We start from the raw sequence: 26,025 nt of genomic DNA on the forward strand, positions 1-26,025 counted from the left end.
GTTCATCTTAGAATAAAAGTATCCTATAACTTTTGTATACCAAAACTTTTTCGATCATAAATGGACTAGGTCATGAACTACCAAGGACAAAAATATCAGTCCAAAATATGTGCTGAAACATATTTAAAGAAGGTATTAAATGACCATATGATCTATATAGCAGAATCCATGGCTATGTGTATAGTCTAATCATTATGACTGAAAACTGACAGAAAAAATAATAATTCTAGTTTAGATGGAATGAATATTTAATCAACAGAGAACATGTTTGGAAAAGATTCGTTGGCCACCAAAACATTCATTCTACTGCGTAATCAGTTGTCAGATTTCCAGACAATTTTCTTGCAATATCCATGGAATTCAGAGATTGTATGTTTGTTCGTTACTTTGTTTTTATATATTTATTAAAGTTAGACGCCGTATTAACAGCTGATGACATTTACAGATAATGTTTGCAAGATGCAAGGGTATGAAATGTGTTCGAATGGCAGACATAGGGAAAAAAGAAGTAAGAAAAAAATCATGCGAGGCTTTGAGTTTGTTTTCAAACTGGTGATTCTAGATTCACAAGAAAACAACTTATTTCAAGCTTTGTTGGAACTGCTCAGCGCTTTGGTGTAACTGTTTCGGAGTTTGAAGATTGTTAAGATAGCAAAAATAATAAAGTCTACTTGATGTATGAGAACACATTCCCATAGTTCTTTGACCAACTGGCCATTGGCAGTAGTAAACCTTTATTGGATTATAATCTTTTGTTGTCGTGGTGTACTGAATCCAAACAGTATATTTAGTCTGGCTTTTGTGTCTGGAACAAATCTGACATCAGATGAGATCTTGAGAGTGCTGATTAACCCATATTTCATAATCTTTACGAATTCTGACTTTGCTTTCTTGGAAAGAGCTGGTTGTTTTCACCCTCTAGGCCAAACAGTTTGTATTTGTAGATAGAAACTTCATTTGATGTGCGAGTTCTCGGTCTTTTCTGTTAGTTTCCGGTTCTTTGATAAATTGGTCCCCGTATCCAATTGAGACATGTAGTCACAATCTTTAGCACTTCCTCAATTATATCAATGAAACAATTTGTTATTAATTGAGTTCTAAAAATATCAATGCTGAATACGGCCATAAAAAGACTCTACAATCCATGAGGATTAAGTAACTGTTTTGTCAATGTTAGCCTGTAGATCAGTGTTGTCTCTGACCAGTCTTAAGATTTTAGGTCATTGCCAATAAGATGAAATAAGCATACACCTGGTGACGCAGAACACCACAATTAGATGCGTGATAATAAATTGACGCCTGGCACGTTTTTGCAGAAGTGTAAATTTGCTTCCCTTCGAGTTCAAATTGTTAAAACAAAGATAACTTTCTTTATGTGAACAGGACCCGTGAAACCTGTCCTTCATCGTTAAAAGAAAACAATTTCTAGTAGTTTCATCTTCAAAACGTTCTGTTTCAGATTCTCTTTGACGCAGATACCACATCTAGCACTTCGGACCAATACTAACTTCATTTGAGAAATCTATGCCTCTGTTGGCCAGTATATCCAAAAGCTATTGATATTATGGAATTTTTATTTACATTTCGTGTACCTTTACATTTACAAGATTTCGCGAAGATACGAAGGCGCTCTTCACCAATACACGTACTTTTCATTATGAGATGAATATTAACAAATGAGTATGAAATATCTCCTAAATGCAATGTAAAACGAAAATCTGATGAAAGAATGTATAAAAATATTATAACAAAATGTTTTAGAACAAATTCTAAAAAGAAATTTACATTTGATTTCAAAATTGATTGTTAACAAAACCGTTATCAATCACGCCAAGTTTATTTATTTGAAATAACACCACTACTTCATATTATGAAAAATGTTGGTATACAAGTATAATAAGAATAAAAAATCCTATATTTAACATTAAAATTTTCACAAAATGTTCGATTAAACTCACATTCTTGATGATAAATATTTTATTAAAGCACTTCATGAAAGAAAATGTCCTTTCCAAAGTACTACAATGCAAAAGATACAATTTTTGTTTGAAAAATACTTACAGGCTGATATTTTGCGACCCCCATTCAGTAATTACGTTAATTAATCATCTAAATAATTAGAAGAGTGATTCAAAGTAATAACTCCAGATGTATAAAGGTTGGGGAAAAGTTAAAACAGCAGCATAGTAGCACTTCTGAAACAAAAAATATGAGGTGGCAGGCTCTTATGTTATTTAAACATAGCTGGAAATAGTCCTTTTGAGAACAAAACTGAAGCATCGCTTTTGAGACGGAGTTTGCTAATGTTCGGTAAATTCAGTTTTTGGTGTTTGTTTTCTATATACAAGCTCCCTTTACTTCCTTTCTGTTCACGGCTTAATGAAAAACAAAAAGCTTTTAAGGTCTTATCAAAGTATGTAGGTCAGGAACGCAGAATGTAGTGTTATTAGTGAAAGGACATTCCAAGAAATCTGCTCAGTATTACAAACAGGAGTTAAACATACGCACTAAGTAGGAAGAGCAGACTTAGCATATACAACGGCGCGTAGCTAGCCCTTGTTTGGAGTGGATCCATGTAGGAGCGGGTCCAGGGCAGGACCTGATAAGGGGAAAGTGTTGCAATAAGCAGTGTTTTTTGTTGTTTTGTTTGAAAATGTGATAGATATCTTCTGCGTACCAGCGTAAAGGCAGCTACGCGCATGTCATCCACACAGGTGTAAGTTGGAATAACACATGTCTAAACGTCTGTTGTATAGTTTGTATGAATAGCATACGCTCACAATCGATGTATAAATCACATATATACCAACATGTTGTAGTGTTGCTATAGGAACAACTGTTGTGTTAAATATGTGAATATCAGAAACCCGTGTTTCTTTTGTTATTAATGTGAACAACAAATGCCCGCGTGTCTTATGTATTTTCAGTATTAATTACACATGTGTTTTGTGTGTGATGTGAGGTATGTACCATATACTCACGTGGCTTTCAATATGAAAACAGCCTGCTGTATTCCACTGTATGATCGCAAGCAACGACTATTGTGGGTGGGTTGCCCCCCCCCCCCCCCCCCCCCCCCCCCCCCCCCCNTATCTTTTTATGGAAGAGACCAAAATCAATCTGTTCCACCCATAACATCACCTGATGTTCTATGTTGTAAATAGAGATAACGTACACCAAAGCGTCTGTTGAGTGTTATAAGGTGTAACCTATAAACATTAGCAATGTGATGACATTATTGGGATGATATGGACCACGTTTTGATCGTAAAAGGCTTGGTGTAGCTATGTGGCAATGCGGTAGTTGGTGATATGAGAGTTTAGAAATGTTACACTTTTAGGTGGACGAACTATTTTCTTTTAATGGAGAATAAATCTGTTTTTGATTTTGACAAACAAATCAAACATATGTGTCCAACTCGCTGTTTATCCCCAGATAAATAATGTCTAACATTGGTTTGACTCTTGAACTTTGTCCTACAAAGCATGGGCCCACTTTTTACATGCTTGACATATTGACCTAGGGAAAGTTTTACTTGTGCATCAAGCCAAACATTTCCGCGTATGATAAGTGAAAATTCGAATGTGTCAGTGATTGAAATCAAGTGATAACATGATTTTGTAGGTTTAAATATTAAAGTAATACCCCCACCAGATATCTTCTCTTGACAAGAATAGCAAAAGTTCATGAATTTTACATTTCCAAAAGAATCATGTAGCATATACGGTAGCAGTAGGTTTTATTTTGGATGTTAAATAAATAAATCAGGCCTACTTCAATGACAATGACAATAACAAGTTTCATCTCGCAAACTGGTTACAGTGAGAATTTGCATATTCATATATAGAACAATTTACATATAAATCATGCGCAAGGACAAACTTTTATGTTGGTCGCATTCGTTCGGTGATTCCTGTACACATCATCTTACCTAAATAAAAATCGAACTATCACGTCACGTTAATAATACAGCATATAAGCCGTTTTTATGTAGAGGACTTTGTAATTTTCTTCATTTCAAATTCAGAAAAGTCTTAAAGATCGACGTGGTCTATATTTCTTGTTATTAATGAAACGTAATCGATTTATCTGAGGTAAAATTTTAAGTCTTGGTAAGATTTATTTTTCTGTCTGTCCTGTTAAGCTCTTCGATAAACACTGTCTCATCTAAAGCAAACCAGGAGTTTACATGAGGCTCTAACCATTTAACTTCCTCGCAAAAATGTAAGTCATATAAATGAAAACAGTTGCTAAGGAAGAAACCACAAAAAAAGGAGAAAATGGAAGTGAGAAAAGAACAGATATAGCCATGGAGCAGCAGAGAACGTTTGGTCCCTCGTGTGTCCCCTAAGACAAAGACACAGAAGGAATCTCCCGATTGTTCAGGTCCCACATTAGTCGCCTCTGCGCAGGTAGGTATCGGAGAAAATGGTGACGGGAGATATTATTTTTAGAAATATCAGTGAAGGGGACACATAAGCGCAAATGTATTAGCACGACAATAATAGCATTCGCATCTAAATACCACGAGGAGGTCAGGGTACGTATCAATCCGTAATACTTGAATGCTAACAAGATCTAGACTATGTCGCTGTGAGGAAAAGCTTAAGGAAAACATCATTGCTGTTATTACTCAATAAGAGAAAATTGTACCTTATAATAACCAATGTAATAGCTCTGATTTGGGTAAGGGTTAATTTTGTGTCAGAAAATTACAATAAATTCGGTTATGAAATTCATGTCTCCAATTCTTTGATTGAAACTGTTGCTACCCGAAATCATTAAATGTAGTGAAATCGACGTTTTTTTAAGGATCGACATTACTACTCTACACAACGTATCTACCGAATACGACTGTACATACACTTACTCTCAGTTTCACAATACTTGATATGTATATATAGTGTTTGTGTGTTGAAAGCATCTTTCCGGCGATATCCTGCATCAAGCTTCAGTTAGAAGGAAGTCGAGCGATGAGAACGGGGGATGGAGGATGTCATGTCGCGACACGATATAAAGTAAGTCTATGAATAAACTGACAATATGCTATGTCTATATTGGAATGCTGATTATAAACAAACCATTGTTTACGAACACACTTAGCGGTAAACTTGCCACCTTCAATCAAACAAGGTCGACCTATGTAGCCTCTTTAAAGCCTGTTAAGTATACTTATACAATATGTTTATGTACCACAAGTATGTTTTAGTGGAGGACATGTCATTTACTAGGTGAAGCTAAGGACATGTGTGTTATTATAAACTATTTTTAGAAAAAAAAGTATGCATAACTGCTTCAACGTTTAATATGTTTAATGCAGATCACAGGCATTGTTGTATGTTATAATTTATCCCGAGTTTCCTCTGGCCATGACACCGGACTTAGACATTTGGACAGATAGATGTCTGGTGTGGGACCCCAAGACATCTATCTGTCCAAATGTCCAACTCTGATGTCAGGGCCAGAGGAAACTCAGGTTGATTAAAATCGTATATGATTTGACAAAGACACTGTAATTAAAAGTCATGGCAATGCTGTTCCAACTGTTTTATACATAATAGCATTGATTGAGTTATTAAGCACAATTAGTTTGTCCGTACTTGCAGAAATCATAGTGTACCTTCATGAAGTTTAACTTCAGAAAGATAGTGTGCCGCTGTGTCTATCCTTTATTGTATATAATATTGTAGACAGACTATGCTGAACATTTAAAATATAAAATTGCATACTTTTTATGAAGGATACATCACTAAATTACTTCGATATCGTGTTCTGAGGAGTTTCTTCTTTTCGACAAATGACAAATGAGTGCAGCATCAAAATATAGAAAATACATAAAATAAGAAGAAAGCAAACAAATTAAAAAAATCAAATCATTAGATGCAGATAGTCAGACAAAGTAAATATTTACTGCATCATGTGGTCATTCTGTAGATTTAGGACTCATTATGATAAGATTGAAGTCAAAAGAATGATAACCCACGTCTAAAATTATTTAAATATATGTAGAAAAACAATATAACGGGAAAGTGCCTTTATAAACCTTTGTAAAACTAAACTTAATCAACTTTTGGATACAAACATAAAAATAATTATCAAACGAGTATGCAAGTAAACTTTTCCAGAATAGGTTTCAGCGTCGATTGTCCACCAGCATTGTTAACCATCTCGTGACGTAAAATTCTTATAACAAAAACGAAATAAGAATTAACACCTACTTAGTGCTTCAAACTTGAGTAAACTAAACACATTAAACATTCCCTGCAAGATTTCGTGAGTTTGTGATTCATTAGCGGTACTAAAGGTACTAAAGAATGAAGATTTAGGTCTAAAGGAAACTAAAAACTATCAATGTTATATCAAAATAGGCACTAGATCATTTCCTATTACAGTAGTGAATAAGAAGGCGGCATAAGAAACGAAATGAGGAACATTCATATCATAAAAAGGGAGAAAATTATTAGAGTATTGTGTAAAATACCAATGCCGAATACTTAAAGCACGTCGCTGTACGTATCAGGTCCAACTTAGTGATTTTTTCAATTCACAAGTTTCTCACACCTCCAAAGGAGCCTCGTCAATGTTATAGACGTATCGCCCCATGTTTATTAATATTTAACACAGTAATGGCACACATGTACCGATGCTCCCGAACGATATAAACTTATTGTGACATTATTAGTGAAATCAAACTCACAATACTGTAAAAATAATGTATATTTTATTAATTTGCATTGACAAAGAAAAGCGAACTTGGTACCAATTTGACAATTTTAGCCTTACACTTGATTTTCTCGATCTACACTTCCTGTTATCATTGCATACTCTCATTTTGATATTTTCTATGCATCTGTTTGTAACAAACAATCCATACAATTTTATTCAAAGGAGCGACCCATGTACATATGATAAATCTTTGCTTCACTCATTTCTGTTGGTTCGTCATTCCAGTGTATGCTATGTCATGTCTATCATCTCTATGTATCTGCTTATTTTGTTGATATATTATGTGTTCTTTGTGCTTACGTTATTTACAAACCCTATACTTGTATTAATGCTGCCAATACCAAATTGTTTTTGCCCAGAATTTCTGTCTATGTCAACCACATACCTGTTATAGCATGTGTCCCGTTTATGTCTTAAAAGATGTGTTTAACTATCATGGTTTAAACATCACCGCCACCCTATGTGACACACAGGAGATCCAGGAGGTATATGGATAAATATCTTTTATGTATACCGATTCAATACCTGAACTGAGTCTCTTTTCATCTAAATAAACTTAAGTTTCTTTTTGATAAATCATGTTACCTAGCGGATTTGTTCTAATGCTATAAATATAACCCCAGGCTCACTGCGTAGTCTGTGTAATCCCACCTCAACGTAAGATCTTTAAGATATACAACTGATATTTGTGTACTTTGTTTAACTGAAACACACCTTACTCCTGATATTCCAAAGTAACAATGGACTGTTACTCGGATGTCTTTCATAGATTTGTTAGAACTGGTCCTGAAGGAAGAGTTTTAATCTACCATAAAAGCAATATTTATTTACACTAAAAAAAAGGACCCGAACTGAACATGACAACATAGAGATGATATGGGTGAATTTCCATATCGAAATATATAAATATCTTCTAAGTTGCATTTTTAGACCTGATCACCAGTTAGATATTGGGAAACATTAGACTCTGTCCTTGAAAAGGGCACTAATACTAACTTGGATGTAAAAAATACTGACAAGCTGAATCTACATCCACATTCTCACGTTAAAAGACTAATGGCGAAGTTTATTTTTTGCAGTTTTATTTATGAATCAACATGTATCACTTCAACTTCATCAGCATCAATAGATATTGTTTTTTTCTAATAATATAAAACATGTATCTGTTTTTACTCCAATTTGTACCTAATAATAATGTTACACAAGTTATAAAATGTAGACATCATAATGATTTTACAACGTATTTGCATTAACATTCGTACCTGAACAAACAGGTGGATTTTATGGCTCTTTTCTAGGACCATTAATGTTTTTGATTATATCCAGTCAATTAAGTTATTTGCAGATGACACATCAGTATAATGTGTCACTAAAATAATCCTTTCGAATTGGCACAGAACTGTCCAAATGAAATGAACAATATTATGTTATAGGCTAAGAAATGGGATGTAATGTTTTAATCCTTCTTAAACTGAGTCAGTCTTTTTTATCAAGAAAAGATAATAAGAATCATTTAATTGTTTCCTGTTATGATGAACTAGTTATCGACAATACGACACATTAACATCTAGGTCTAACTTTGAATGATGATACTAAATGGTATCTTCCTTTTTCTAACAATTATGAAAAGAGGTTTAAAAAAACAAATATTTTAAAGTTATTAAAACATATAGAAGATAACAAATCCCTCACTGCCTTATATACATCTTACATAAGACCTATAATGGAATATGCTGATGAAGTGTTGGTAATTGTACAATGTAGTGATACAACGCATTAAATTAACATAAATATATAATAATATTTTAAAATGAAAGCGGCAATATTTTTTATTGTACTCTTCTTCGTCTACGATATGAATTCCAGAAACTTTGGTCTATATAGGTGATGATAATACCTTCTCTCAATATATATGTGACTTATGTTAGAATATAAGGTACACACCATTAGGGAATGCTACTCGTCCTATAAGACCCCACAACCAATACATGTACGATTCTCATTTAGAACAGGGTTCGGTCTGTGCCAACTAACTACCTCAACACTCTAGCGATGAGAAAATACTCTAAATTTTGATAAGGCTATATGTGTATGTGGACAATTCCTATATATAGTTTATATTCGAAATTATTAGAAATATTAACATATAATAATACCCCTTCCCCCGTGTAAAACAATGCCTTTTCTAAACATCATGACCTCAGATTTATTTCCGTGTTGTAACTATTCAGCATATTCGGAAAAAAGGGTGATGTCATCCGCCTATAAAACCCAATAGAGTTTTGAAAAATCAATTGTACCATAAAAACCATTCAATATGAATTCATTTCCTAAATCATTTATATACATAGCGAATAAAAAAGAAACAAACGTTCGCCTTGACGAATCCCGGTAATGCATTGAATACTTCCTGAAATTTCATTTTTTAAACTTAACCCTTGATTTGACAGAACTTAACATGTTTTTATCATATCAAGCATTTTACCCCTAACTCCAACTTTTATTAGTTTCAGCCACAAATTGTCCCTTACAACTTCTGAGGAATCAATAAATGAACAATGTAAACTTGTGTTAATGAAAAGGTTGGGACATAACTCCATGGATCATCTGAATTTGTAACAGACGAGGAAAACTTGACAAAATCATCAGTTATCAAATGTGATTTTGCTTGATTTGAAGAAGATAATTTTAATAAACGCAAACACTCTCATGCAATGTTTCCCTTAGGTTGTAGTAATTTTCGTGGATTTTTCTCTGTCGTAGGTCATTCGATATTTTCTTACTTGATTTTTATTCTTACCATAATTCTCATCAGAACTAATTTCTCTAAAAAAAAAAAAAAAAAAATGTAAAAATGATACCTCTTTTGCTCACATATTCCGTCTTTGCGTATTGCAGAGTTATCTTCTCTTTGGAGCAGGTATTGATTGTTACGTCACTTGTTTGTGAGAGTAACGTCATCAATTTTTGAGAAAACGACGTAATTTTCTCGCACAAACCAATGACGTAACAATCAATACCTGCTCCCAAGAGAAGATAACTCTGCAATACGCAAAGACGGAATATCACTGTACGAAGGAATATTGCCTGAATTTCCACGCAGGAAACAAAACATATCATCTTTATGATGTCATGTTCAAGTCGGGTCTTCTTTTAGTGTAAATAAAATTTGCTTTTAATATTAACATATTAAAAGTCTTCCTCCATGACATAATAGGTAATGCCGCTTTATTAGACCTCCATTTAAATATTTACAGCAGTGTTTTAATACGTATTACATTTCCATTTCCATTATATTCAATAGCCGGTTAATTTCTAGATAATTCAAAATACAATCATCTTTCTGTAAATTTTGCAAACAATAAGCAAAAAAAAAAAAAAAAAAAAAAAAAAAAAAAAAAAATAATATATAAACTGCAAAAATAATTACAGGGCTATACAGAGGATCGTCACATGATAAATCATACAAAGAGTTAGGATAGGAAACCTTAAATAACGGAGAAAAAAGCGTACGCTCACACGGATATATAAAATTATAAATAATGAAGCACCAAATTATCTAAAGGAAATAATTGAACCCTTTTTTCATGACGGAGGTCAAAATAGATATCCTTTCAGAGCATGTAGAATATTTTATCCACCATTATACTTAAAATTATCATGTAATTGAATTAATTAAATTTAATAGAATTGCACCTGATATTTATAACATGCAATCTACAAAGCAGTTTAAAAGCTATTTAGGTCAAAATCATTCTGCAGATTCTGAAACAACTAATGTTTTTAGATTTTCTAGAAATCAAGCCAATAACATCATTCTTTGTCACCTAATAAGTAAGAGTTTTATAAAGAGCATTTGATTGAATCTCAACATTGTGATTGTGACCAACGCTGATTAGGTAAAACATTATTCGCCGAGTTTTACAGCAGAATCTTAATATTGCTGTTCAAAATCACCCAGGCATAACTGTTCTGTTACATGGCTGTGGTAATTGAAAAGGTATACAAGACAAAAACATTCTAACTAATGTATCAGACTTAAAAATTCAGTCACAAAGATTTCCTGATATTGTTCTAGTTAGTTCTTACCATGAGTCTAGGTTTAAAACATTCATTTTCATGAATTTACATGTATTCTTTTGCTTTTTGATAGATTGCATAGAAGTGCCTCCAACACATATTAAACATATTATTTTATTCTATTTTATTGATATGATTCCTTCCTGGTTTGCTCCTATGAGAAAGATGAAGTATGCGTAATATATATAGAGAGGTTACACAACGAGTGGTCGTTGTATATGGTATTTCTTTCACTCTCGTTAGTTATTTTTCAAAAGTTACAAAAAACACGAGCTTTAACGAGTGTTTTTTGTAACTTTTGAAAAATAACTAACGAGAGTGAAAGAAATACCATATACATAAACCACGAGTTTATGTGACCTGTTTCTACCACAATAAAAAAAAAATCCGAGGAAACATAAAAATGTTCTGTATGCATACGATATCAGATGGGGCGTAAGGATATGACCTGTAGTAAAATGCCGCTAATTAATATGCAAAAATTACAATTTCAGGAATATGTGGAAATATTATGATTTATTACAAATCATAACAAGTACGTAACAAATGTATTGTCTTCAAAGCAATAAATTTATAGAAACCAGCATAATAAATTTATTATCACAAAAAAAAATGACGAACTACTTTCTGTGTATCATCATTTCTGCCACCTCATGGAGCGGCTTTCCCGCCAAATTGTCCATTCAAAGGAGTCCCGGTTAAAGTTCACCGTGTCAGCCAATCAAAACGCGTTTAGAGTTTATACCACGTGTGGTATAAACAATATGTTATACAACAGTTGTAATGATTAATTGATGCCTTGGGAGTTGAATAACACCCACCTATTGTGGTAGAAATATATATTAATTGATAGTTTTTAATTGATAGTTTTTTTGATATTTTATTGTATTACACAACGACCATAATTTACCACATTTTTTTGTACTTTAATTGTTGATACCACACATTGGGTTTATACCATAGTAACTATATGAAGTAACTATTGCCTTTTAAAATGGTCAGTCTTATTTCATTCAAGAATTGGCATGACCCGACCAGTAAACAAAATATCTATTTGCTGGAATTGGCTTTCGATCTTAATTAGTGGACAGCCAATATGTGATCTATTTTTTTTCATGATAAATAACAACAAAGTGTTATATTTAAATTAAGTAAAACCAGCTTGTAAACTTTGTTTATCACTAATCTTTAAATAACAGGACACTATCTTCACACATCATTAATTTGGAGTAGTAACTTGCCATTAGTTCATCAAAAAGTCAATGTCAAAAATGCGTAATAATATGTCCACCACCGAATATTGATGTAGAGATAGGACTTACTTAGGCAATACTTGATGGCAAATCATGTTGAGATCATTTTTGTTGATAAAATATGTTAAATCAAAATTGAATTTCAGGGTATGCCCTATGAAGATGTTCCTCTTGTTGATGCATATTTTAAGTGTCACCTTCCAGCCAACACTAGCAACAACACCATTTATATCCCGGGTCTACCAGGTAGATGAGAATCGTCGCCTTTCTCGAATTTTAATTGACAGAACTAATTTATTTGTCGGGGGCAAAAACATCCTCCTTAATCTGTCGGAAGACCTTGAAGAGCTACAGACACCGTACAGGAAGCTTGGTCCAGTAACTGAAAGTTATGGTGAGAAGTGCAAAGGACCCCTTTACAGAGATGGTGATTGTAGCACGCGACGTGTTGACAATACAGTGAGTGTATTAGCCGTCTATGACACTGGTCCGATACTGGTTTGTGGTTCAGCATTACAAGGACTATGTTCGGCGCATTTAAAGTCTAACATTTCTGATTGGTCTTATTTAACTCACGACATTAACGAAGGATTTTTCAGAGACAGCCTTCTAGGATCAAGTGCAGGTAACAATGTTGTTATTGTCATTGACGACCGGAATAAATATATCCACTATGTTGCCAGGGGATTCGAACAGAAAGCAAATGGATTCCATTCTCATATTTTCTCAGTGTTGGAATTAAGATCGAATTACAATAAGCACTACCTCCGTCACATCGACAATTCGGCTGGAGAAGGACAGATGTATATGAACCTAAATAGGTCATACGAAGGAAATTTCACCATGGACATGGTATTTGGTTTTGAAACAAAGGATTTCGTGTTTTTTATATTCAACCGTAACCCAGAACCGAATACCGGCATACTGGAAGCCAGAGTTGCCAGAATTAAAAAGAGCTGTTCGTCGGAACTTTTTCAAACATATATCGAACTTCCAATAATGTGTAATTTTGAAAACGTACTCATGGGGAGACAACCTGCCTTGTCGGGCCATCTACATATCAGTCCAGAAAATAAACAGATTCTTTTCCTTGCGTTCTACAATCAAGCAACTGGGGGGTCCAGTGTATGCGCCTACCCAGTACAAAAATTCGAAGTTAATGATAACTTCGCATTTGCAAAGGTGGATTGTAGAAACGGCTTCGGCAATGACGTCCACAAACCGGTTTGGGTTGCTCACCAAAATCATCTGTGCACTGTAAGTATACATAGCTGTCAACGACGAACTTATTTAGGCTGTAACCGTTAAGCTCTTTTCTTCTTTTCTCGATTATTCAAAAGCGCTAATATATAATAACTGCTGAATATAAATTCCTAAATAGAACACTAATGTTAATCACGAAGAACATAATCTTTAACCTGCATTTGTGTACATGAGTTCTGTTAAAATATTTTACATGTTCAAATTCACCATTTAAACCTTTTTACGGACAATGATAATATATATGTTATTGCTAAATATATTTCTATTTTATTGCTCTCTATATGAGTGACTCGTTAAATAAAACATCTATGCTTTTACCATCAACCTTATTATCCAGGAAATTAGTCCTCTATCAGTCGTGTGTTAGTTACTTTAAATACAAGCTAAATCCCTCGATAAAAAGGTATATATCAAATTTCTCCTTTTCTTCGACCAAAGGGCAAAGCAGCAATTCTATTAAGTAACTATGTAATTTTATAACTGAGTATGATACTGTGGATATTGATACTCAGTTTATGATGCTGTTGATATTGTTACTCAGGTTATGATGCTGTTGATATTGGTACTCAGGTTATGATGCTATTGATATTGTTACTCTGGTTATGATGCTACTGATGTTGTTACTCTCGTTATGATGCTGTTGATATTGTTACTCTGGTAATAAAACTATTGATATTGATACACGGGTTATGATGCCGTTGGTATTGTTACTCGGGTTATGATGCTGTTGAGATTGTTACTCTGGTTATGATGCTGTGGATATTGATACTCAGGTTATGCTGCTGTTGATATCGTTACTCAGGTTATGATGCTGTTGATATTGGTACTCAGGTTATGATGCTATTGATATTGTTACTCTGGTTATGATGCTACTGATGTTGTTACTCTCGTTATGATGCTGTTGATATTGTTTCTCTGGTTATGATGCTGTGGATATTGATACTCAGGTTATGATGATGTTGATATTGTTACACAGGTTATGATGCTGCTGATATTGTTACACTGGATATGATGCTGCTGATATTGTTACTCTGGTTATGATACTGTGGATATTGATACTCAGGTTATGATACTGTGGATATTGATACTCAGTTTATGATGCTGTTGATATTGTTACTCAGACTATGATGCTGTTGATATTGTTACTCTGGTTAGGATGCTGTTGATATTGTTACTCTGGTTAGGATGCTGTTGATATTGTTACTCTGGTTAGGATGCTGTTGATATTGTTACTCTGGTTATGATACTGTGGATATTGATACTCAGTTTATGATGCTGTTGATATTGTTACTCAGGTTTTGATGCTGCTGATATTGTTACTCTGGTTATGATGCTACTGATGTTGTTACTCTCGTTATGATGCTGTTGATATTGTTTCTCTGGTTATGATGCTGTTGATATTGTTTCTCAGGTTATGATGCTATTGATATTGTTACTCTGGTTATGATGCTGTTGATATTGTTACTGAGGTTATGATGCCGTTGATATTGTTACTCAAGTTATGATATTGTTGATATTGTTACTCTGGTTATGATGCTGTTGATATTGTTACTCTGGTAATAAAACTATTGATATTGATACACGGGTTATGATGCCGTTGATATTGTTACTCTGGTTATGATGCTGTTGATATTGATACTCGGGTTATGATACCGTTGATATCGTTACTCTGGTTATGATGCCGTTGATATTGTTTCTCGGGTTATGAGGCCGTTGCTATTGATACTCGGGTTATGATGCTGTTGATATCGTTACTCGGGTTATGATACCGTTGATATTGTTACTCAGGTAATAAAACTGTTGATATTGTTACTCGGGTTATGATGCCGTTGATATTGTTACTCGGGTTATGATACTGTGGATACTGTTACTCAGGTAATAAAACTGTCGATATCGTTACTCGGGTTATGATGCCGTTGATATCGTTACTCGGGTTATGATGCCACTGATATTTTTACTCGGGTTATGATGCTGTTGATATTGATACTCGGGTTATGATGCCGTTGATATCGTTACTCGGGTTATGATGCTGTTGATATTGTTACTCAGGTTATGATGCTGTTGATATTGTTAATCGGGTTATGATTCCGTTGATATTGTTACTCGGGTTATGATACTGTGGATACTGTTACTCTGGTAATAAAACTGTCGATATCGTTACTCGGGTTATGATGCTGTTGANCGTATCTCTGGTTATGATGCTGTTGATATCGTTACTCGGGTTATGATGTCGTTGATATTGTTACTCGGGTTATGATGCTGTTGATATTGTTACTCGGGTTATGATGCTGTTGATATTGTTACTCAGGTTATGATGCTGTTGATATTGTTAATCGGGTTATGATGCTCTGGATATTGTTTATCGGGTTATGATACTGTGGATGCTGTTTAACGCCGGCTATCATTCCAATTATATTTCATGATTGACACATATTCACTCATTCAGTCTGAATAAGGACCCTCATCCCACCCAATATTAAATAAAAATCGTTTTACATACCATAGCTTTTGTTGAACAATTATACAGATGAAGTAATCTAAAGGAGAAAATCTAGACCAGTATTCGAACCATAAACCTCATATCATCTATACTGTCGCTGTAGGAGCTACCTAGTCAAAACAAGATTCCTGGCCCAGTCGTTAGTTTCATCCAAAATGAAATTTACTGGAAGGTTACTGTAAAAAAAAAAGTTAAATTCATTAGTGTTTAACCTTCAGTGGTACAGGGATCCTTAAACGTAAAAACAATAATGTAAGATCACAAAACCGATTTATTTTGTCAACAAGGTTATCTCAATATTGCATTTTTGTTTATTGTCTGTCAACAGCAGGACAAGAAAATTGACAGCTCTGAATGTGGTTCCTATGATTACCGGGGTTTAGCGACTACCAGATATCCGTATAAAAGCAATAGGATTATTTCCCTGGAGAAGCAGAAGATTGAAACAATATTTGTGTCCCATCTTTCCCCGGCTCAGAACCCTGTAGTCCTGCTAGGCACTAGTGACGGATTCCTGTCCAAGGTAATGTCTTCAGTAGTACCGAGAGAGAATTCCGAATAACTACATGCGCACAAAAATGCGTAGTTTTATCATTCATTTTGGCTGTTATCGATTGTTTAATAAAGAAATTCGTTCTAAATCCGTACAATGATCAATATCAGGAAACAAATCTTCAATTTTCTCTATTTAGTAGCAGAAAATATAACATTGAAAATCAATTTTGTAAATTTATTTTTTCAAAAAATAAATTTGAAAATTAGAAAAATAAGGAATTATCCTTCTTGAACTTGGTCAGTAATTAATAACCATACTCGAGACTTTGTCAACAAAAAGTAAACAATAGACATACTTAACCGGTGTAGACATTAACAGAAATAAGCATGATTATACAATTATAATTTATGTTATACTTTTTTATGTATGTTTGTGTAAATCTACATAATGAGGTAATAACTACACGACAATATAAAAACATTTCAATAATTTCTATGAATGAATGAATCGGAAAAAGGACCGAAGCCCAGGTTGCGTGGCGCCACCTAGTGCATACGAAGTAAGCCGTAGTTATGCCCCCACTATGTTTCATCAGCTTTAATATTTCTTTGAGTTTAACAACCGTTTCTTTATCCACATATTGTATTTATCATTTGTCCTATGACATATATACAGGTACAGGTAAGCAGTGGGTACAACTCTATTGCACAAAGCAGAAAGTACGCGACGTTTGACCTCAGCGGTGACAGATCAGTACCAGTTGAGAAGTCGCACGGCGTTGATAACAGCAAGCAGCATTTATACCTCCTTGTGGACAATAAGGTAATTTCCAATGAACATTCATATTGGCTATGAACGCCGCCTGAAAAGAGTTCAATGCTTAAAGTTGTCGTGTCGTCAGCCTTCGCTCTTTCTTTGTTTTTAATCGCCAGGCTAAAACTGGCATTTGCTATTTTTCTCAGATAGAAAAATATATTGACTCTTCGTTAATCCCATACTCAGAACGTAAAATGCGTCAAAGGTTTAAAATAAGAACGAATTAAATGATATCTTGCATAATATATTGATATAATGTCTTGCATGCGATGACACGTACGATTTAATGGCGACGTCCATTCTCAAACGCGGTCGATCAAGTAGGTAGACAGAATCGATGTGAAAAAATGAAAAACAAGCGATAAAGCGAAATTGAACATCGGTGATACCTTAGACTAATGAAAAGCTCTCAACGAGTGTTTGTCCACCACACACAGCTGCGAGGCTATTACTTGACAGGTAAGAAGTGAATCGGCTAATTGTATCACTCTTAGTCCATGTTTATTGTGTAAACATTACATCTGATCCAGTCGAAGACATAGTCGCCGTTCGTTGGAGTCTGCTTTCGTGACATCTTGTGAATGCGCAAATGCATATTAATTGAACTTTAAAATAGAATTATAATGTTTATGAAAAACTTCAAATTTAAAAAAAAAAACATTTTCCCCGACATATTGCGACATTGTAACTTGAAATGAAATTGTTATAAAACATCACCAACATTGTGTGTGTTGGACAATTAAGACAAAATTCATAAACACGTTTTTCGCTCTAATTTGAAGAATTGTCGATCATTTTCAAAATGATCAATGGGTGAAGGACTTTTGTTTCGAGGTTATGAAGATATCTATATTTTCCTGTGGTATCCATACCGACTGTGATGCCTGTGTGACGTCTTTGGATCCTTTGGGGTGCGGTTGGTGTGGAGATCATTGCACCACGCAGAATGGCTGCATGAATCACCTATGGTATAACAATACCTGTCCTCCTGAGGTATTCAAGGTCAGAATTCACTTATTTTACATAATAATATACAACATTTATACAGGTCCTATATAATTTGTAAAATTACTCTAAAGCGCTTTACAATATATGGATATTACTATTAGCTATAAATGTTAAACAAAAACGGCTTACAATCAAGCCAGAAGATAACCATCTCAACATGCACATAAATGAATAAATAAAAGATGGTATGTGCATGACGTCTGTGCAAAGAGCCTAAAACGTGAAGAGGCGTCCTTCTTGAATTTGGCCAGGGTATTTGACTTCCTTATAGCTGATGGTAATCTGTAACAGGCCCAAATATTTTTTTGCTGATTTACCTTTCTTTCTTTCTTTACAGAAACTCAATTTGCAAAGCGCTTATTCTGTCCGTTATGTATGACTAATTGGGAACACGCGATTCTTTGCGCAAAACAAGTTGTCCATGCTACAACTCAAGCTGTTACCTCAATATTATATTTTTTTTCTAAATTTTATATTGTATTTTAATAATGTTGATTTCATGCTACTTGGTTTTCAAAACCTGATTTAGCCAATGTTCATTTCTCTTGTTAACGTTTAATTTTGATGCATGGAATTAATTTTGTCTATTGAGTTGGAGCTTGTACACGTGGAAACATCTTTATTATTATTTTACATGGACTGGGATGCGCATGCTTTGCTATTCCGTCTTTGCGTATTGCAGAGTTATCTTCTCTTGGGAGCAGGTATTGGTTGTTACGTCACTGGTTTGTGAGAGAAAATTATGTCGTTTTATCAAAAATTGATGACGTTACTCTCACAAACAAGTGACGTAACAATCAATACCTGCTCCCAAGAGAAGATAGCTCTGCAATACGCAAAGACGGAACAGCAAACAGGCTTCAAATGGTATAAAAATATGCGCCAATTAAGTCGAGATGAGATAAATATTTCTCCCACACCTGACAGATTTATCTCCCGTTTTGCCGGTGCTATATTTATCTGTCTCCGCCCTAGGGCTGAGACGGGGGGATTCCCCTATTCATAACAATGGTGTGACGTCCCTTCAACAAAACAATGACGTCACGTCAACAATCCATCAACGACACGTCAACCCTGAATTTAGCATGTAACGTTGTCATTACATTGTGTATATGATACACATTGGAAGAACAGGGTAGGAGAAAAAGCATCATTCACCCCCTTGTGGGTAAGATAGAGGAATCTAAACCCTCGGGAAAAGATTCTTCAGTTGCCAAACACTCGGCAAAGCCTCGTGTTTGGCAACTTAAGAATCTTCCCCTTGGGTTGAGATTCCCCTATCTCACCCCCAAAGGGGTGAATGATTCTATACGTCTTTTTGGAATATTTTTTAAAGATTTTTCCAAAGAATGGGACTACAGACGGACACACGAAGGTGACAATACAGGGACGGTACTTCAACCACTCTGAAGGAGGGAATTTACATGTGTTTATTGGTGACACTGAGTGTCTGGAGCCTGACTTCAATATATCCAGGTAGGCCAAGTGACTCGTGTTATATAGTACAGTAAAATAAATGATATCAAACGTCACGATCAATTCACTAATACTGGTCTTTGATTGGTCAATGTCGTATTATTTCTGGATAACGATGTTTTTTATGTTTCAAAATTGTAAACAGATATTCCATTATTTCAGTAGTAATTAAAAATATGTATGATAATATTAATCGTGTAGTGCTTAAGGATCAGTGATAATGGTAATCAAGTATGTGCACTTTTTGTAAAACTCATCCAGAAAAAATAACACATATATTATGGGATTGTGAAAAGGTATCTGATTTGATAGAAAATATAAGAAATCTTGGTCTTCGATTTAATAAAAAAGAATTTATCTTTGGCAAGCAAATTAATAAATATACAAAGTTCAACATGGATAACCTGATATTACTCACGGTAAAACAATACATATATAAATCAAAATGCCTTGAAATAGAAATCAATCTGAATGGTCTAAAAAAATCATATCAAATTCGAATTAAAAGCTCACAAAATTCTAATATCTAAAAGTAATATTAAAAATAAAATACAGATTAACACACAAATACTTCACTGGTTGCAAATTTAAAAATTAAAAGAAATTAATATAACATCTTTCTGACCTAGGTTTCCCTTGTCCTTGTTTTGTCCCACATGTCTTGTCCTTTGTCTTTTGTGTGCATTTGATTTTTTTCTGTATACCTAATGTCACGAATATCATTTATTTATTAATAATTTATTTATATATCAATTTGTGTGAGTGTTTAACTGTAAGTGTAGATATGTCCGTGTGGGAATAATTTTTTGTCTCTGTATATAGGTACATGCTTGACAAGTATGTATTCATAGTGAATTAAAAAGAAATTATTAACAACAACTCTTAAGAAGTTTTAACAACTTAACAATCATATACCATATGTGTGGTATCATGTCATGTAAAAAAAATGAAAATTAATAAAAAAAAAAAAAAAAAAAAAAAAAAAAAAAAAAAAAAAAAAAAAAAAAAAAAAAAAAAAAAAAAAAAAAAAAAAAAAAAAAAAAAAAAAAAAAAAAAAAAAAAAAAAAAAAAAAAAAAAAAAAAAAAAAAAAAAAAAAAAAAAAAAAAAAAAAAAAAAAAAAAAAAAAAAAAAAAAAAAAAAAAAAAAAAAAAAAAAAAAAAAAAAAAAAAAAAAAAAAAAAAAAAAAAAAAAAAAAAAAAAAAAAAAAAAAAAAAAAAAAAAAAAAAAAAGTGGTGAAGAGATCATTGATAAATTTGGGTGAAGATGTGTGATCTATATTGTGGATCCAGTCCAAAACCACTATATCTATCCAGTAACGGATACTAGATAAGAGAGACAACATATATATATATATATTTAAAGTAAGAGAAAATTTAAATATGAGTAGCAATGTATATGGTACTATTGAGGGATATCGATGGAACCATTAATCAAGTAAAAAAGATCTGACTCATAATGTTTACCCAGTAACATTTGATATATATTTAACGTATAAACTAAAATTTAGATTGATTGAAATATTAAAATGACCATGTAAATGAAGTAATTGAGATATGGCTTATGTTGTAAAATCAGTAAGGATTTAATAATCAAATAAAAACATATATCAGTATACAATGTATATTGAATGTATTGAATGTCGTTTAAGATAAATGATTTTAATTTGTGGTATTTGTGGAATGGTTGTTTTAAGGAACCCTGTTCCACTGCGCTGTGGTTTTTCCACATATACAGTTACCTCCCCCTAACCTCAGTAAGGATATAACTGTAGCAAAACGGGCCAGGGCACTTCCGTTTGACAGAGGCCACTTCCGTTTACCAGGTATCTCTACTGGTTAGAGCGGTAGTAAAACAATCTGAACTGACCCAGTATTCAAACCCCGGTCTAGCCCTGCTGTTGATTATATTTTGTTTATTTCTTCTTTATTATTTTTTATTAAAGTCCCAAAAGGTATTATTTTCTTTTCAGAAATGATTAATCAAAGTTATAGCCATTCCGTTTTCAACACTTAGTTACATTTTTTTTGCAATGGTATGGGGACCCATCATCACTATGGCCATGGATTGCTTGCTGGTCATTTCTTTGGTACTGAAATAAAACAGAAAATATTTCCAGAGAAATAAATGAAACATTTACTTTATATCGACAACTGCAGAAACTCAGCAAAAGGCTTGATTCTCTTATCATTTTATCTCTTTCTGTCCTTTTACAGCATCGTGTGTGAGACTGCCGTATCCAACAAAAGTGACAATGCTTCGGTAGTCGTTAAAATATCAAACAGCACACACAGCATGCAGTCAATCTCAAAGAATACCACGTTTGAGTTTCTGGTAAGATAAAATCTTTACAAAGTTAAAATAATGTTCATTGGGGTCCATCGGTCACGTGGAAAACTCTCTTCTTTTAATCTACGTTGATAATGGTTATCCTGATAACACATATGCCACGGTTTATGTAGGAGAGACACTTAATTCCATGTCACCTGTATTCATCCAGTCTCCACAGAAGTTATTGTCTTTCTAAATCGACACTTCAGTTTTGACAGATCCTTGTGTGCTATCTGTTCTACCAACCAACCACGGCCACTAGACACACATAGTTGGAATCAGATAGAAGACTAAACACACAAATAAATGACCATACTTTCATTGTTATTACAAAAGTTTGCTAGGACGTATGTTGGGAGCCTAATAAAGGTCTGAACAACCCTAGGCTTCCGACACCATTATTATTTATTTTCACGACCCAAATTCGATGCAGCTAAGAACCTAATAATTGGTACTCGTATCAAATATATTACTTCCGCCTATATATACCTACAATCGCAAGGATAATCGAGTGTCGTGTCTCTGGCAGATAATTGATATTATTAAATACAAACCTTGGATTTGCTACCTTACTTTAACAACTCGGACTCCCATTTCATAATAGCTTAATAACAACACCATGACAAGTTCGATCTGTTTTAGGGTAAGGAAATCTAACATCTACATGTTTTAACAATTTGTGATTCATCAAGACGCGCTTAGTTTCTTGGAAACAAGTTTGAAAATTTGTAACAATACATGAAATGCTATAGAGAGGACTGCTGCCTCATAATTCACAATTCAACAATGGTTCTTACCTCTTGAAAATTATTCTAGCAACGAATGTTTTCCTGAGAAGAGAAACTAGCAAAGAAATAACTAAAAAAAAACAGTGTTGGACACCAACAATGTCCCCTAATAACTTTCGGGCTTAGCTTATATTAACTACATTCCTCTTTTGTCTGGTACATAAGTACTTACCTTTATGGGTTTCGTGTTTTCAGATACCTTCACTCGACGACTTCCATCCCAAACATGGGCCAAAGTCCGGATCTACGTCCTTAACTATCACAGGACAGAATCTGGACATAGGATCATCGTTGGCTATAGACGTGTCCGACTCGCAATCTGTTTGTGAATTGGAAAGGTAGTATGATAAAAGTGTTTTCTTCTTGATAAAATTGAAATACATTTTCGACTTTGAAAGCCCATTTTCCATGTGCACACGGTACGCATGGGATTAGAAAAACAAATAAAAACTGCTGTTTCGAGAAAGGCATGTGAAAAACGTTAAATTATCTGCAATTTTCATGGAAGCGAAGGTTGGCCTAACATAGATGAAATATAAGCCAATATCATTAAAAATATATAAGATAAGACTGTGATTTCTATTTCACTTGTTGTTCGTACAGGGTGGAAAATGACAACATTGTCTGCTATAAGACAAGACTGTGATTTCTATTTTACTTGTTGTTCGTACAGGGTGGAACATGACAACATTGTCTGCTATAAGTCAAGACTGTGATTTCTATATTACTTGTTGTTCGTACAGGGTGGAAAATGACAACATTGTCTGCTATAAGACAAGACTGTGATTTCTATTTTACTTGTTGTTCGTACAGGGTGGAAAATGACAACGTTGTCTGCCGATTGACTCGATGGACGTCTACAAACTCTGGCTCTGGTACCAACCAGCCATCTTGTCTTGGTTCCGGCCCAGTGGTGGTGAACATAGATGGGACCGTTTTGGAATCCATCAAGGACTTCTGTTACATGGCTGATCCGGTCATTACCAACATAAAACCAGTGTCTACAACAATTGGGTATAGTAACTATGGTATCCAGCAATGTCCGCCTTAATATTTTTAGCGACTATATTTGAAATTTGAATTAATTGTACATGTTGCTTTTAAAACAATCATTAAATAAATACACTATTAATTTTAATGCATAATTTTTATTTTGTCATTTTTGACGTTAACGCTAAATTGGCATTAAATATTTTTATCGGAGTGTATTAAATGAAACTGTATAAAACTATTAAGATGCTTTTTTCTTTACATTGAATATATGTAACTTGTAACTGTCCCTTCACGTCCCATCCTGTCCTGTTCTGTCCCTTACTTCCCATCCGGTCCTGCTCTGTTCCATTGTGTCCCATCCTGTCCTGTTCTGTCCCATCGTGTCCCATCATGTCCTATCCTGTCCCTTACTTCCCATCCTGTCCTGCTCTGTCCCATCGTGTCCCATCCTGTCCTGTTCTGTCCCTTACTTCCCATCCTGTCCTGCTCTGTTCCATTGTGTCCCATCCTGTCCTGTTCTGTCCCATCGTGTCCTGTCCCTTTCTTCCCATCCTGTCCTGCTCTGTCCCATCGTGTGCCATCCGGTCCTGCTCTGTTCCATCGTGTCCCTTCCTGTCCTGTTTTCTCCCTTACTTCCCATCATGTCCTGCTCTGTTCCATCGTGTCCCATCCCGTCCTGTTCTGTCCCTTACTTCCCATCCTGTCCTGCTCTGTTCCATCGTGTTCCATCCTGTCCTGTTCTGTCCCTTACTTCCCATCCTGTCCTGTTCTCTCCTGCGCTGTCCCATCGTGTCCCATCGTGTCCTGTCCTGTCCCTAACTTCCCATCCTGTCCTGCTCTGTTCCATTGTGTCCCATCCTGTCCTGTTCTGTTCCTTACTTCCCATCCTGTCCTGTTCTGTTCCATCGTGTCCCATCCTGTCCTGTTTTTGTCCCATCGTGTCCCATCCTGTCCTTTTCTGTCCCTTACTTCCCATCCTGTCCTGTTCTCTCCTGCTCTGTCCCATCGTGTCCCATCCTGTCCTGTTCTGTTCCATCGTGTCCAATCCTGTCCTGTTCTGTCCCTTACTTCCCATCATGTCCTGTTCTCTCCTGCTCTGTCCCATCCTGTCCCATCCTGTCCTGCTCTGTTCCATCGTGTCCCATCGTGTCCTACTCTGTCCCTTACTTCCCATCCTGTCCTGATCTCTCCTGCGCTGTCCCATCGTGTCCCATCGTGTCCTGTCCTGTCCCTAACTTCCCATCCTGTCCAGCTTTGTTCCATTGTGTCCCATCCTGTCCTGTTCTGTTCCATCGTGTCCCATCCTGTCCTGTTTTTGTCCCATCGTGTCCCATCCTGTCCTTTTCTGTCCCTTACTTCCCATCCTGTCCTGTTCTCTCCTGCTCTGTCCCATCGTGTCCCATCCGGTCCTGTTCTGTCCCATCCTGTCCTGCTCAGATTCATCGTGTCCCATCCTGTCCTGTTCTGTTCCATCGTGTCCCATCCTGTCCTGTTCTGTCCCATCCTGTCCTGCTCTGTTTCATCGTGTCCCATCCTGTCCTGTTCTCTCCTGCTCTGTCCCATCGTGTCCCATCGTGTCCTGTCCTGTCCCTAACTTCCCATCCTGTCCTGCTCTGTTCCATTGTGTCCCATCCTGTCCTGTTCTGTCCCAACCTGTCATACACATAAATAGTTATCATACCGGATTTATTCTTACAGGGGTGGAAGAATCGTGTCTGTCACCGGAGAAAACTTTGATGCTATATCGATGTCGAGTTTACAGATCGTCGTGAGGAACAACCAGTCAGCCACAGAGGTCCGTAATACAATGATCTAACAGTGAATGTGTTTTTAAATCTCCATTACATATGTAGACATAATATTATCTGGCTACTATTAATTTCAGTAACACCATCACATCGTTCCTTTCTTGTAAGTTATTATATAAGTGTAATAACAGTGCAGATCTAGAGCTTATAAAACGAGATTAAAAAGATGACCATGAAGGATTCACGCCACTCCCTCTATTGATTTCTATTGATTGGTTGTCTTGAAAACGAACCCTGAAATTTGTCAGGGAAGTATTAACCTTTCCATAAATGAAACGAAATGTACAGCAATGAAATAAGATTAATATTACATGAACCGGAAATGGAACTGCGACCTTGACCCTACTGGCAAACGGACGTGTCATAGTTAACGAGTTTAGGTCCAATGCAACCTTATTTTTACAACACTAAAGACTAGTTCTACTAGGATTATTTAACAGTCCTAAATGCTTTAAAAGAAGATTATTTCGACTAAATAATCTTTTTTTT

The 26,025-nt window shown here is 34.9% G+C and overlaps 1 protein-coding gene across 2 annotated transcripts in view; it reads left to right on the plus strand.

Annotated features, from left to right (window-relative positions):
* The first annotated feature begins 2,672 nt into the window (after positions 1–2,672).
* The window catches only part of LOC110462242 (hepatocyte growth factor receptor-like), a 38,823-nt gene continuing 15,470 nt past the window's right edge, over positions 2,673–26,025 (plus strand). Inside the window, exons 1-10 of one of the 2 annotated variants that reach the window (XM_021516126.1) lie at positions 2,673–2,716; positions 4,922–5,018; positions 16,151–16,345; positions 16,994–17,140; positions 17,969–18,136; positions 19,479–19,618; positions 21,833–21,950; positions 22,931–23,073; positions 23,549–23,749; positions 25,427–25,523. In XM_021516126.1, the coding sequence (XP_021371801.1) occupies positions 2,700–2,716; positions 4,922–5,018; positions 16,151–16,345; positions 16,994–17,140; positions 17,969–18,136; positions 19,479–19,618; positions 21,833–21,950; positions 22,931–23,073; positions 23,549–23,749; positions 25,427–25,523 (1,323 nt within the window). In that variant the 5' untranslated portion in view covers positions 2,673–2,699. Of the gene's footprint in view, positions 2,717–4,919; positions 5,019–12,205; positions 13,317–16,150; positions 16,346–16,993; positions 17,141–17,968; positions 18,137–19,478; positions 19,619–21,832; positions 21,951–22,930; positions 23,074–23,548; positions 23,750–25,426; positions 25,524–26,025 lie in introns of those variants that run through there. The other variant, XM_021516125.1, reaches the window with a different exon arrangement.

Source organism: Mizuhopecten yessoensis, unplaced genomic scaffold (assembly GCF_002113885.1).
Source record: "Mizuhopecten yessoensis strain PY_sf001 unplaced genomic scaffold, ASM211388v2 scaffold10765, whole genome shotgun sequence".
In the NCBI taxonomy this organism is placed as follows: domain Eukaryota; kingdom Metazoa; phylum Mollusca; class Bivalvia; order Pectinida; family Pectinidae; genus Mizuhopecten; species Mizuhopecten yessoensis.